This window comes from Ammodytes marinus (genome assembly GCF_949987685.1).
Source record: "Ammodytes marinus genome assembly, chromosome: 18".
NCBI lineage: Eukaryota > Metazoa > Chordata > Actinopteri > Uranoscopiformes > Ammodytidae > Ammodytes > Ammodytes marinus.
Window position 1 is genome coordinate 23728122 of NC_137222.1, and position 15157 is coordinate 23743278.

The following is a 15157-nucleotide window of genomic DNA, read 5'->3' on the forward strand; positions in this document are numbered from 1 at the left end:
TTTGTTTCAACCAAGAATGTCTTGGATCATCTAACAACATCTGACCCTTATCTAGTGGTGGATTATGGAGGTGCTGTGTCTGACAATTGCAGTACCTTTCTTACATTTCTCTTCATTTCAGATTGTTTCAGTGCCAGAAAAGAAAATATGGTAAATACGGGTGTCCTTGGCTAAAAATGTACATAGTCCAATCTGATTCGCAGAATGTTGCTTATGATCTTATTCATACCTCCTTGCTTAAAATGACCCACAATTACTTCAATGCATCCATTAATTTATCCCTTCAATGGTATTATTGTACAGTAAATTCAGTAATAATCCTTTAATTTCAAGTTGTCCATATTGTGTCTCTGGCCACAGGAGTAAGGCTGGTGCTATGTGTGTTGGCCTGTTATCTTCAGATTACAAACTACAGTCCTTTCATAGGTATAGGCCTTACTGTTGACATTAAAGGAGAAGTAAGTGATATTTTTTTGTTAATATACGTGTTAAATCTCTCTATTTTCATACAGCAATCACTTAGACAGTATGCACTGTTCATAACACAGGTCTCCCAGTCATTCAGTTTTGCAGTAATTGCCAGTTAAAATTTCAAGAATCCCGCTCGTTGTATCCAATCAGGAGACAGAGCTCTGTAAAGAGGCGGGTCTCCGTGAACGATGACCCGCTGCTCTCCATCGCTGTACTATCTGATGAAGACGGCTGTGTGTTCATGTGGTGGTGACGTAGGGACGAGGGAGGGGAACGCTAACTGCAGTCACTGACAGGAAGTTAGCTAAAAAGGACCATATCACTTACGTCTCATTTAATTGAAACGAGTTAGGACCAACCAAAATTACAATATAATATCAAAAAGAATAAAAGACTATTTTGTTGAATGCACATGTACTGAAATCGTGATGGCAATAATGTGTTGACTTGTCAGTAATGGCTCGGACAAAGTTCCCAAACCAAGACAGCTAGGGCAAAAGTTGATTACACACAGCTCTATACCACACTGCCCTCCTGTGGTCTATTTACTACACTGCAGCTCCTACAACAATCTCCCCGCCATGCAACTGTGTCTCTATTTAAAGATATCAGTGCCTTTCAACAAGTAGTTGTCCATCACTGCACAGTATTCAACGTTGGTCACACACACATTCAAGGCTGAGGGTTGTTCAATACAAGCACAGTCTTAAAATGGAATTCAGACCAAATTCCTTTTATTCATTTTTTTATGAACACCTGTGAAACACCTGTCAAATGTTCTGTTGCGTGATGTAAACGGTTCGTATTAAATGTTATTATCTTTTAACTTGCACACATTTTCTTACTGTCAGTCATCTTTGTTAGTTGTTTTTCAAAAACACTATTAAAGCATTGTTTACCTCTGGTGATCAGGGAATATGCCAAGATCAACCACAGAGAAGTGGACACTTCTCCTTTTTTCTGCCCTTTCAACCTGGAATACACTGCAGCATGCTCTGAAGTTGTCAGGCTTGATCCCACCAGGGGAGTACACATTGAGGCCTGTATTATGGGTGATGGGGGAAAAAACATATTTGGAACTTGTTCTTGTTTATAAGTCTATTTGAAGTTTTCTGTAGGCCTACTTGGCAGTTTCATTTAAATAATGGAGGCTATGTGGGCCTTTTACTGGTAAACCTGTCCGTCCGTCCGTCTGTCTGTCTGTCTTTCTGTCTGTCTGTCTGTCTGTCTGTCTGTCTGTCTGTTATAACAGATTGTTGTTGTGTTGTAGGCCTATGGTCTCAATGAGATTACCATAGCCTATAAATAAAGGTTAAATGACAAGTAGGCTAAAGGTTGTTTTGAATCATTTATTTTTATTTTCTATAGCCTACTAGGCTATTCTTTTTCCTGCTTAAAGCTGGGGTGGAGGATTTGGGGAGAAAATGGCAGTTGGGATAGAGATTCGAATCCAAATACCTCAACCGCTCCACTTGTTCTCTTTGGTCCCTCCCCTGTGGTCCCTCCCTGACGCTCTACAGACACCAACAAAGGCATGCCACATGAATGGAGAGTCCCAACAGCCAATAAGAACAGAGTATCGGAGCCTTGCTCTGATTGGTTAAAGTGTCAGCTCATTTTAACTTTAACAAATCAGAAATCATATACCCCAGCTTTAATTTGAGAGTGGGCCTATGTATCGTGGATATATGTTTTCCCCAACAGTTGGGGCTACCTTAATATCTAGACTAAATGAAATTGTACTTCATAAGACTTATCATGCCTATTACATTTTTGGTTGTTTTCTTGAGTTATGATGATCATTGAGTGAAGAGCATTTATGGTGAAGAGTCACGTGTGAAGTGAGCCAGTGGGGGGCGCTGTTGTCACGTCTTCTCCATTGGAACCAAATTAGGAAATGACGTAGTGCGTCATGTGCAGAGATGGTCTCAAATAGAAACAGTGAGACCGGGAGCCACGCACCGGGAGCGGGTTTGTGAGTGAGGTGGAGGAGGGTGTGGGACCAGGGACTGACTCCAGACGAGGTTAGTGTCCGCCACTAGAAACAATCGCCTTTTACACCGTTTACAAATACTACAGTTAGTAGTTCACCCTGCTAAACAGAGCTGTCCGTGGCTAACTAGCTAGTGGCCTAAAAGTACAACATCTAACTTAACACGTGCAGGGCCTATTAGCGGCACTTTCATTGTAATGACAGTAAGGGGCATTCATTTAGAAACAGTATTTGTATTCATTTAAATCACAAAGTGAGGTTGAAAACGATGGTCTTAACTTCCATGTTGAAACCAAAGCGGTCAGTCATTTGTTATTATTAGCTCATTACTACAAGTTGGTTAAATGTCTTATTTTAGAGGTTCAGCAATAGATACTTTAGGTTCACTTTAATGTGCCACGTGCCAGTTGTCATGACTTGGGCTGCCTGTTGAGTGAGCTTCAATAACATACAGACATAGCTCCGTTATAACTATCAGTGTGCGTTTACATTGTTGCCTATTTAACTGTGTGTCAGTCACAAATGGGCTATACTAGCTTATTCGTATTGTGTGGTGTCACCAGAGGACACATGCAGCTGTGTTATTACACACTTTGTGTTAAATAGTCCAAGAGTTGTACTGAGTTTAAAAATCTTAATCAAGTTGATTTACAACACCTGTGTAATACATGTCCATTCGATGGATAGACAATCAGACATTTGAAATGGTAATTGGACAAAGCCTACTATAGCTGGTATGACAGACTCTTTAAAGTGTGTGCTCTCCAGCATCATCCTGTGATAGTGTGTCACAGCCTTATAGAGGGAGTGTATGGGGTCACGAGATGGCTGCTGACAGCTGAGCCGCTGCCAAATTCAGACACATTTGGCTTTCACTGGAGTGAGTGTGAGAGTGTCTGAGCAGGTGACAAACGGCCCCAGTCCTCCACTGTAAATGTTGCTGAAGTGTCAAGTTTGACAGTACATCCATTAAGGTCCAACCCTCTTCTTCACAGCTTAATTGACATGGATGGAAAGCATGGAATAACCGTTCACATCAAACAATGAGTAGTCTTAGAAATACAGGACGCACTGGGGGGATCGCACATTTTCAATCTGACAGGAGGTATTTTTTTTTAAACGTAGGTCTTTTTTTAGTGATTAACAAAGACACAAGGCACCAGTAGGACATGAATGATGGGGTGTCTGTGGCTAAGCAGGTAGAGAGCAGTCGTCCACTCATATTGCAGGCTCAGTGGTTGGATCCCCCCCTCCTGACACATGTCTAAGTGTCCTGGTTCAAAGAGACACTGAACCCCAAGTTGCTCCATATGGTTGGCTTGCACCCGTCCTGCATGGTAGCTGTGGGTATGCATACGAGGCGAGCTAAGTATAGAGATCCTTGGATAAAAGCACTATATATTGTCTATTTACCATTGTACCATATAAGGGCGCTGTTCAATCTGGTATAGACCAGTGGCCCAATTCACTAAACGTTTCATTCATTAAAGTTCTTAGCTAAGAGTGATCTCTTAAGACCTATTCCAAAAAAAATCTGAGACCGACCGTGCATTCCAATCCCCATACTATATACTATTTAGTATGCCAAAAAAAGATTTAGGATGTCCCAATACATGCACGTCAATTGTAGTATGCTGAAAATACACAATTGCCCCACTAACTCCAATAGCATTTTGGAGTATTCGTCTTTATTCTTGACATTTCTCGACATAATGAAAATAAATCTTCCTTATCTGATTTTTTTTTCTCTCCTGTGGCCCTTAAACTCTTCTGTACTTTTAGTATGTAGCGTAGCAAAAAGAAAAAGTATGTGATTTGGAACGCAGGGCAACTTTTACTAGGGAATAGGAGGAACCCCTAAGCTAAAAGAAGAGGGCGGGGTTGACCCTGTTGCTATGGGTGATGTCATGTTCATACCTTCTATGCCCTCAGTGATTGGCTGAGAGTGAATGATTCTCAGAAACAGTGGCAGAGATTGTGTTGCCTGTAGGATGTGTCACTGATTTGAATATGAAACCAAGAATAATATACTGCCAAGAATAATAACACAATTGTTAATCATGGCGCGCTGCCACAATAAGAATATTGAGTGCCATATATACGTAGGTTTACATTGTAAACAGAGGGTACGCAAACAACGGGGACTCCACGCTGCTAGCAACATGCCAGTTTACAGAGCCTAGGCAGTGTATTAACACTGGATTCTTTTCAGCGCACACACACACACACTAGGGGACAGTTATCAGAAGAGATATTCACTGATTTCGACGTTAAGTGAGAATTGTAAATATCTTTCATCACATTGCACATTTCAATTGAACTTATCTACTTTTTACTTTCTATTCTATTTTATATACTGTTTTATATTGTACAGAACATTCCTTTGCACGACTTAGTATTTAGAATTTATCTTATGTAAATATTGTTTATGGTTATTTTATTTAACTCTATATTTTTATTTTATTTTATTTTATTTTATCATTCTGTGGGCCAGAGATAAACGCCATTTTGATTCTGATGTATGTCTTGCATATATCAGAACTGTCAATAAAAGACTTTGACTTGACCTGGAGTGAGCTGTTTTCACCAGTTAGGAGTGTGTGTGTCTACTGTACATCCAGTGTGTGAGTGAAGGGTGTTGTCTGTGTGTTCCAGTGACAGGATGATGGACATAGCAGAGAATGAGACCAGGTTCTACTCCAACGCAGAGCACTACTGGAAGGAGGTTCCCCCCACAGTGGACGGCATGCTGGGAGGATACGGCAGCATCTCCAACATCGACATCAACGGCTCCAAGGCCTTCCTCAACAAGTTCCTCGGTGTAAGACAACTCTCTGGTCATGTCGCGTAGAGTCACAATAAGTATTATGGCCACATGCAGATATCAATACACTTTAAACTACAATTTGACTCGAAACTAAAGCTATAGTGCGTAAAACTTTTCATATAAATTAATGTCGGTTTCATTCAAGCCATCGCCAAAACTTGTAGACACATAGTTGATCAGCTCCACAAAAATCTCCTCTGTATTTCTCCTGCGTTTACAAACTTGTCGCCCCCCCTTGACACTGACGCAGGAGCTCAGAAAGAATCCCAAGAAGAGCCCAAGAAATGTTTCAGTTGTTGATTATACTGCTAAGAAATAACCTGGACGTACAGCAGAAGGTATAAAAATCCATGCTTTGATCACCAAAGGCTTACCATGTGTAGATGCACAGACAGTGTTGTTGTAATAATCAAGGAGTTACGCACTACAGCTTTAAACAAATGACTTGTGCCCCAATTGAAATATCACACCATATGTTGATTGTACGGTAACACAATACAATAAGGGTACATTAATTAACTGTTAGTAAATGCTTTATTAATGCTATGCATGGTAAGTTCATTTGTATTAAGCATTAACTAACTGTTTAGGTTTAGTTATTACTGGTTAGTTAATGATTGGTTAGGCATGCACTTTGCCAAGTTAACTTATGCTTAGTTGAGCATTAACTGAGCATAACAGTTGGTTCATGTTTAGTTAATGCTTCTTAAGCATTTCCTAATTATGTATCAATGGTTACCTAATGATGAGTTAATGTTTAGTATGTATTTACTAAACATTAACTAACAGTAAATGAATGTACCCTTATTGTAAAGTGTTGCCCTGTTTTCAACAATATCTTATTGAGTGACCTGGTGTGTGTGTGTTTTTGTCTGTAAAGGAAGGTGAGGGCAAGACAGGCAAGACCTGTGCCCTGGACTGTGGAGCGGGCATTGGGAGGATCAGTAAGCGTCTGCTGCTGCCTCTGTTCAGCACAGTGGACCTGGTGGACGTGACCCAGGAGTTCCTGGACAAAGCCAAGTCTTACCTGGGAGAGGACAGCAAGAGAGTGGGACACTACTTCTGTAAAGGCCTGCAGGACCTGGAGCCAGAGAGCAACCGCTACGATGTCATCTGGATACAGTGGGTCATCGGTGAGCACAATGCTGCTTCTTCAAATAGTCAAAGTCTTTTACTGACAGTTCTGATAGATGAAAGACATACATCAGAATCAAAATGGCGTTTATCTCTGGCCCACAGTGCAGTTAGAACGATAAAATAAAAATATAGAGTTAAATAAGATAAACATAAACAATATTTACATAAGATACATTCTAAATACTAAGTAGTGCAATATAAAACAGTATATATAAAATAGAATAGAAAGTAAAAAGTAGATCAGTTCAATTGAAATGTGCAATGTGATGAAAAATATTTACAATGTGCAATATGCAATTAACTAGATGTACATTAAGGCATTTGGTATACATCATTGTTTTATGTTACGGCTTCTTCTGTGCTCGTACACTTGTATCATTTAAGCTCATCATCCTTAAAGGGACAGTGCGTAAAGGAAATTGAAGTTTTTTTTTAGAACAGACTTGGAATATAATATTCAAGTATGTTTTAATTAGTGTATTATCACGTGATAATAAGTGTTGTTGTTTTTCTTATGACCTTAGAATGAGCCTATTCATTTCAGTCACATGTAGTCAGAGCCTCTGCATCACTACAGTTAGGTCAGCTTTGCTTGTTGTCAGATTCACTTTGTCAAAATCAGTGAATATCTTCTCATGATCCGCTACCTGTCTGTACTGTCTGTTTATACACAGCCTAGGCTCTGTAAACTGGTATATAAACAAAGGGAATTTTAACAAAGGGGGCCCATCGTAGCTAGCAACATCCCATAGACTGTGTATTAACACTGGCTTTTTTTTTCAGTGCACACACAGTACTTACAGGTAGTAGTAGTAGGGCTGTCACTTTTTATTAGAAATTCGGATATTCGTTTGAAGGTGAGGTGAAAAGGTCATCATCAAACTGTAATTTTCCATTGGATATGTTTGCTGCAGTCTCATAAGCATCAGACCATTCAAAGTAGTTTCCCTTTGATCCAGCAGAGGGCGCTTTCTAACTTCTCTATCAGTTTGACCTATTGTAAACCCTCTTGACCTATCAGTTAAACCAATAATAACATATTCAAACTAATTACAGGTCATTTTAAATTTGTTCAAACTTTATTTTTTGGAAAAGGTCACAGCCCTAACGGGTAGCAGATCATTTTGTCACATTCACAGATTGTGACAAAAAGCGATTTTGACATCAATCGTTGTCTCCAGAATCACTCAGTGTGTTTACATGCAGACTCATAATCGGGTAAAATAACGAATAAGACTTCAACAGGACTTTTAAAATGCATGTAAACACCTTTATCCGATCTACTTCGCACACACATCGGCACCTTAACGGACAAGCGAGGTTGGATAAGAACACCTAGATAACTCATTCATAGTCGGCATTCTACCTGCATGTATACAGGATCGCATATCGGAGTTTGCTTTCTGCGCTTGCTCGAGAGTTCCCTGTCGGGGATTTCACAAGGAAGTGGAAGGAGACGACGTAATAAATAGTAGTGTTGTTGCCGGAAAGGAACCGGACTATATCCACTTGTTGAAAGGGCTACAGCGCCACCTAGCATGGCGGAGTCAGCCATTTATCGAATATTTGAGAGGCCATTTATACTCAGACAAGTGACGCGGTCAGTTCGGGTGGCATGTTCGGTATATGTCTTAATCCAATCTAGTTGCCCCATGGAAACGCACTGACTGACTCCACCTTGTGTTGAAGTGTTTTAAAGCCAGTGGTCTCTCTCTCTCCTCAGGCCACCTGACAGACGAGCACCTGGTGTCCTTCCTGCAGCGCTGCCAGCGCGCCCTGCGGCCCAGCGGCCTGGTGGTCATCAAGGACAATGTGTCGTATGAGGGCGTGGTGCCTGACGAGGTGGACAGCAGTGTGTGCAGAGACCTGGACATACTGCACAGTCTGGTTCAGAGAGCAGGCCTGAGCATCGTGCACCAGGAGATGCAAGGAGACTTCCCTAAGGAGATCTTCCAAGTCCACACGCTGGCTCTCAGATAGAGCTCCGCTTGTATACTAAGTCTTTTTTTAATGTGGAAACAATAGGGTTTTACCTGCCAGCAAGAAATGTATTGTCTGTTTGGAAATGATCTGCAGTGGGATGTGTTAATGCTGAAGCGTTAAGGTACGACCGCATTACAACTGTATCTTAGCATGTGTTACCTATGTGTGTGAGGTCTAGAGCTGAATGGCAGGTCAAAGGTCACCTCTGTTTACCTCTGGTTGTGTGGGTGAGCAGCCAACAGGAACTGATGCAGAACGCTTTGCTCAACGTTCACTATCACACACGTTGGATCAGTGACGTACATCAAACTCTTGATCAGTGTCACTGTATTCTTATCTTTCACATCAAATGACTATTATGAAACTATTATCAAATGAGCTATGAGTTTTAAGTTTTGATCTTTGTTCAGTCTTGACACAATGAATGTCCTGCAGGAGAAACAGTGTACGTTAACCTCTGTGAAGGCTTGCTCCCCTGTGTGGCCATTAGAACAACAGGCTTGGTCACAAGGCTCCATTTAAACTCCAATGGTTTCCCCTTTCCCGTGCAGTTAAACAGTGAATGAGAGTGACATAGTGTGGTAGTGTCATAATGTAGTGGTTAATCCGATCTATTAACAGAGGGCCCATTCTGACACATTCAGCTCCACTGTACAACCTTACCTCAGGGAAACTACACAAGATGAAGGGAGCACATGAGGAAATCAAGACAGTACACTAGATATCTTATCATTAAAATATCCATACTGTATTACTATGACATCATCCAAGCAGATTCAGCGGGGGGGGGGGTTATGTTATGAAAATGCTCCATTCAAAATCGCCCAAGTTTTTGTAACTTACTGTTTGAGGAAACAGACACGTTTGCTGCATTTCTGAATTTGTGATTAATAAGAAGTTCTGATAAGGAAGACTACGTTTGTTGGTTTGTATTTATTTCATTGAAGAAAATCTGTTTAAGAATTGTCATTCTAGTCCCTGAATGCCTGGACACTTTGCTATTTGTCCACATAACGTCCATGTTAACAAGTCAGGATTTGGCTTTACCATGAATGCATTTCATCACATCCAAGTGTACTTATTTTGACATGTCAAAATAGAAAATGTAAAAATGTCAAATGTTTAAAAAAATGAAATCAAACAGTTAGAAACTGAATTAAAAGTAACATGTATGTCTGACAAATGCATCATTATAAAAAATTTGGAAATCTTAAGCATAAGCACGGGCGTAATAAATATGACATGTTCATTCTTGAATCACTTTGATCAACACATACAACACCGAGGGACTGTAAAATGATGGGCCATGTTTAGTAAATAATAAAAACAAAAAGCCTGACGTGATTTCAGATTCAGTTATGACACATTTAGCCACAATAGCATGTGACACAGTGAACTGCTGCACCATTGGTCCATTATACTGTTCATCATCCAGTCAAGTTATCAGCTTCCTCTGCATTCTCCCACCCTGTATTCCAATCCCCATACTTTAGTTCACTACTATTTAGTATGCCAGAAAAAGATTTAGGATGTCCCAATACATGCACGTCAATTGCAGTATGCCAACAATACCCAGATGCCACACTAACTCCAATAGCATTTTGGAGTATTCGTCTTTATTCTCGACATTTCTCGACGTGAATGAATTACATTTAACATTTGACTTAGTCTGAGTCAGCCAATGACAGGCTACAGCCAAGTACTCAGTGAATGACAGAGCCTCCTTGTCATGTCCGGTTAACCTTAAAATGGTAAAACATGTTATTATGCAATACATGATCCATTGCATTTGTGTTACATGTTTTTATATTGGGTTTTAAGGGTCAGAATTGTTTCCGACCTGCTGTTTTGACAAACGTCATCCAATGAAAATGATGTATTCTTTTTGCTGGAGTCACGGTATGTTTATTTTATCACAGCAAGCCAGTGAGTGAAGAGTAATTCAGTCTTTATTCTCTTAAGAGGCCACAATAATAATAGGCAATCTATTCCTAGCTTACTCAAGTCTGTTGAAAAGGCAGAAAAGTACACACATTTATACTGCAAGCTTCCTCATCCATAGCCTACTAAACTTGAAGGAAATCTATGCCAAGTACTGATCGTCCATAGAGAACTACATGGGGGAGAACGGGGCTTTATGTCACACGGGTTGGTTGTCACAATCGTTATATCTCGGAACCAGAAGGCGCTGTCTGTGAAATTTTGGTATGTAAATATCCAGAATTTGGATCAGAGGTCACCTACATAGTCTTCCTTGGAGTTAGACTGCTGAATTTGAGGTGAGACGACTGTTTGTGTTTTTCAAGTCAAATTGAAAATATTTAGCTCCTCAGTATTTTTTCTTCTAGGCTTTTACACAATGGGTTTGTTGGCCATGATGCAAGCAAGAAATTCAAGTTGGGGTTGGTCGTCACATTTTTTGGGGGGTTGGTTTGGTTATCACATGTTATCCAAAGGCTGCAGCCAGAAAAGGAACCCAATAACGAAATAAATTGTCAAGCTGTATTCTGACTGACACCCCAGAGAAGGAAAGAATAGAGCAGGAAAAGGCAGCTAGCATGCAAAAGAAAAAAGGGCAACAAAAAAAGACATTGCTTAATATATTAATGTATGTTATAATTAATTTTCATGCAAATGTATACCTTTGAAGGCTTGGGGACAGAAATGTCACCCATTTGGCGGAATGAGAGAATTAGCTTCACTATCTTAAGCTAACGGTTTATAGCATTGACATTTAAAGAAGGTTTGTAGTAAGCAGTTGAATACTAATCTAGGGCCCGACCAATTTAATCGGCTGATTATAGCACATCTCCGAAAAATCGGCAAAATGACAGATTTTTTTTTTTCAAGCAATCATGTTGAGTGAAATGCATTGCTGCCCCGGAGGTAGCCTACATGAATAGCATTACAGTTATAGCCTATTAACAGCAGCAGCAGCAGGTGTGTTGTAATACATTGGATTAATTCACACTTGACAGTTCTCCACCATAGCAGAGTCATTGGTCATCTCTTGACTGTTAATAGTAATTAATAGAATTTATATATACATATAGAAAATCATACTTATAGAAAAAGAAAACAAGGCAAATTAAAGGTAAGGTGTGGAGTAGTCTGGCTGAACGGGTTTCACCAGCATCTATTAGCACTGGCGTCGGCTACCAACGCTACGCCTCCCCTTCCGGTTGCTGGCGTTCCCGTATTGAGCTCCCCCTCAAACTAGGAAACAATTCGCTCACAGTCAACCTGTGTGCGTCTGTGCAGCGCTCTCCCTCACACACACACACACACACACACACACACACACACACACACACAAAGGGTGTGAGAAGTCACATTACTGTAGACAGAAATAAAGTGTGGCGATACTTCGGGATAATAATAGCGGCGGCGGCGGTGCGGGACGCAGCCTAGCTTAGCCTAGCCTAGCTGTCCCACTTAATTGTACAACTTCCCACGGGCAGAAATACCCTCATAAACTCTGGAAAATGAAGCGTGGGGGTTTGGATTGAGCAGCGGACCTTATAACCAGCCAGATTAAGATCCGCCGTTCCTTTTCTTTGGTGATTTACAGGACAACGGGCCGCCGTTGATAATGTTACCAGAGATAACACTGCGTGACTAGTAAATTCCCGTTAAGTTATCCCGCGAGCTACTCGGGGGCTAAAGTGTATGGTGTCTTGACATGCTGGTTAGTAAGCAACACACTATGTTTATTCCTTTTGTCTTTAATAGTTTTTTTGTGGTGTTTGCGGGTGGGATTTCGACATTTCTCTGACAGCCTCTGGACGTGAAGACGTTCCATCAAAATATTTCCCCAGGCACTATTTTGCATGGACACCGCTGCTGCTTCCCGGGCTCAGCCCCGCCCTAGATGATTGTGATTGGTTTAAAGAAATAAAATCAGGCCAGCCCAGTTTCCCCCGGATAGATGGCACTAAATGACGTGATTCCAGACCATACTACTTGCTGTAGTTTGGTCTGGCTTTGCGAGACTAGGTTTGGAGTGGAGTCAGGTGTCATTATGCTTTCTTAAAGAGGTGAGTTTTGAGTTGACTTTTGAATGAGTTTATTTAGTCTGAGATGCTGATGTTTGGAGGGAGGGAGTTCCAGAGGGTTGGGTGCAGTTACATAAAATGCTTAATGTCTGAGTTTAAAAATGCGTCATGTCACATGTGACATATTTGTAACACTTTATTTTTTTTAGATAATGCATATTTCAATAAATAAAAAGTTCCTGTACACCTATCGACAGTAACAAGTATTTATATATTTTTAAGGGTTCAAAAAAGTAAGTTTTTTCAATATATATTTTGGGGATTAAAAAAAATAATAATCGGCCGATTTAATCGTTATCGTAATTTTTCTCAGAAAATAATCGGCATCGGCACTCAAAAATCCATATCGGTCGGCCCTATACTAATCAGGTTAAGTGTGGCAAGAACTATTGTCACTAACTCCTTCATAAGCAAGCGGTACATCAAGCCCCTATCTCACTGGGCTGCGACTGTTTGCGACAAGTCGGAGACTGCATTCGCGAGGGAGTCTCTAAACTGGCTTGAAACGTTCGCGGAGGTCTCAATTTCCTCGCATGAGTCGCAGAGCCACGCAGTCCTGTCGCTTGAATTTTGAACATGTTCAAAAAAAGTGTGCGACAGATCTACTGTCAAACCAGTCTCAGAGTGGTCACAGGTGTCTCGAACGCGTCTCAAACCCTTCTCAATTTAGTCTCTGCGAGTCAGAAAGTGCTAGAAGTGTGACACAACTTTGCGAGGGTTTGGCGACATATAAAATTGCGACTGATTTGAGACAAAAATGAGACTGACATTCCGTTCGTGCGACGCTCGCCAAACGTTTGCGAGACATAAATGCGAGCTCCTGGCAAGTTTTGGCCAGGACATTCGCAAACGTGTCGTGAGGAACCAACTCAGTGAGACTGCAAGTGAAAATTGTCGCTAATTCGCATATTTTCTCGTAATTTTGGGTCTCCAACTTGTCGCAAACAGTCGCAGCCCAGTGAGATACTCTCTTGGAACGACGTTACTTTGAATAACATCCAAGCGAAACTTCAGATCGATCCAAATAGAAGAAGAGAAGTTTATTCGGTATCCTATTCAAAGCACGGACGTTGTCGCCCCCCTGTGGCCACATACCGTAACTACAACCACATATAAAGCCAGACGCAATACAAGTAATAGCCTACTCCCGGTCAAACCTTTCAAAATAAAATACTATAAAACTAGGCACATTTACATACAAGCAATACTTCCGATAGATAGGCTAACAAATTAATTAACCTGCAATCGGCAAGATACACCTGTAGTCTCTCTTTAGTGTCTAAAGCAACTGCTGACACTCGTGTGTGTTTGTATGAGAGAGAGAGAGAGAGAGAGAGAGAGAGAGAGAGAGAGAGAGAGAGAGAGAGAGAGAGAGAGAGAGAGAGCTTGTAAATGTGCATTTACTAGAATTTGTGCTATTTGTACATTGTGCACAAAATGCCATGAATATTCTGACTGTAGGGACGATCATCGAAAAATAAGAATAAAAAATATAATAGAATTAAAAGATGTCTAAAATTAAGATTATTATGTTTTTATTTTAAATTTGATCACAAATACTATATCTGAAGTATTAATAGTTCACGCGCGCATGCACGCAAACACACACACACACACACACCCACAATACACTTGATAAAGACAAATGTAATGTAAATAAATCACTTTTTAATTTCTCTTTAATTAATCTCTTTGAAAAGATTATGAAGGAAAAATTAAAGATTATATTCATAAATTATATTATATGTATATTCGCCGGATGTTTAAGAAATGTTTATTGTCTATTTTCAGTGAGAGGAACTTGTTTCAAGACATAATTCTCTTTATAATGACGCCTCTTTACTGCCCTCACGTGGCCACAATGAGGTACTACACCCACTGACATCTATGGAGTCAGTCCAATAGTTCTCAATCAGCTAAATTCTATTCAGAGCGTGAGTGCAATCAATTTGGAGAAAATCCAGCTTTTTCCTAGCATGGCATTTCCAGACCAGCCACTAGGCGCTGGCAAATTAAGGTTGCGTTCCGAATCGCATACTCTTTCTTTTTTCTATTCTACATACTACATCTGACGATAAAAAGAATCTAGTTAGGATGCAGTAGGCATACTATTGGGACATACTTTACTCTCTTATTTCATCATAACATTGCACCTTGATCTTGCCTCTTGCTTTCATATCCGTCGCGCATCCTTGTTTGTTTTCATATGGAGGCTTCGTCGATGTGACGTCACTTCACGTGCGCACTGGATTGTGGGTCAGAATCGCCAAAATAGGATGCAGTTTTCAACACTAACAATCTTGGCCGCATGAAGTAGGACATCCGGGTACTTCTAACCATCCTAAATCTGGCCACAAGAATTGGGACATCCTAAATCTTTTTTCTACATACTATATAGTAGAAAGTATGCGATTCGCAACGCAACCTAAATTTGCAGCGCCTGTTGGTCTGGACACTCTCCATTGAAGCTTTTTCAAAAAGTTGAGAAATCCCGAGAAAGCGCCAGAGCCCTTTGTATGGTGCTCTGGGGCGGATGTAACCGGATGACGACAGTGACGTGCATGCGACGTCGAAGCCGTGATAGTAAACATCAAAGATGGCTGTGGATATGTTGTTTGAGTTTGAGACTGCTTTGGCCTCGACCCTTTACGATTTGGAATACGGCACTCAAATCTTTCATTAGCAAGTAAG

General features: G+C 40.6%; 1 protein-coding gene across 1 annotated transcript; it reads left to right on the forward strand.

Moving 5' to 3' along the window:
* The first annotated feature begins 2398 nt into the window (after positions 1 to 2398).
* ntmt1 (N-terminal Xaa-Pro-Lys N-methyltransferase 1) lies at positions 2399 to 9703 on the forward strand. Its single transcript, XM_080046176.1, has 4 exons — positions 2399 to 2495; positions 5120 to 5285; positions 6172 to 6424; positions 8152 to 9703. The coding sequence occupies exons 2-4, from the start codon at positions 5127 to 5129 to the stop codon at positions 8406 to 8408; spliced, it is 669 nt and encodes a 222-aa protein (XP_079902302.1). The 5' UTR covers positions 2399 to 2495; positions 5120 to 5126; the 3' UTR covers positions 8409 to 9703.
* Positions 9704 to 15157: the final 5454 nt, after the last annotated feature.

What these genes read in the sequence shown, in the direction of transcription:
- ntmt1 (XM_080046176.1), top strand. Translation starts at nt 5,127, where the DNA reads ATGATGGACATAGCAGAGAATGAGACCAGGTTCTACTCCAACGCAGAG. An exon ending in TCCTCAACAAGTTCCTCGGT is followed by an intron (nt 5,286 to 6,171) that starts GTAAGACAACTC and finishes TTGTCTGTAAAG; the next exon opens with GAAGGTGAGGGCAAGACAGG. An exon ending in CTGGATACAGTGGGTCATCG is followed by an intron (nt 6,425 to 8,151) that starts GTGAGCACAATG and finishes CTCTCTCCTCAG; the next exon opens with GCCACCTGACAGACGAGCAC.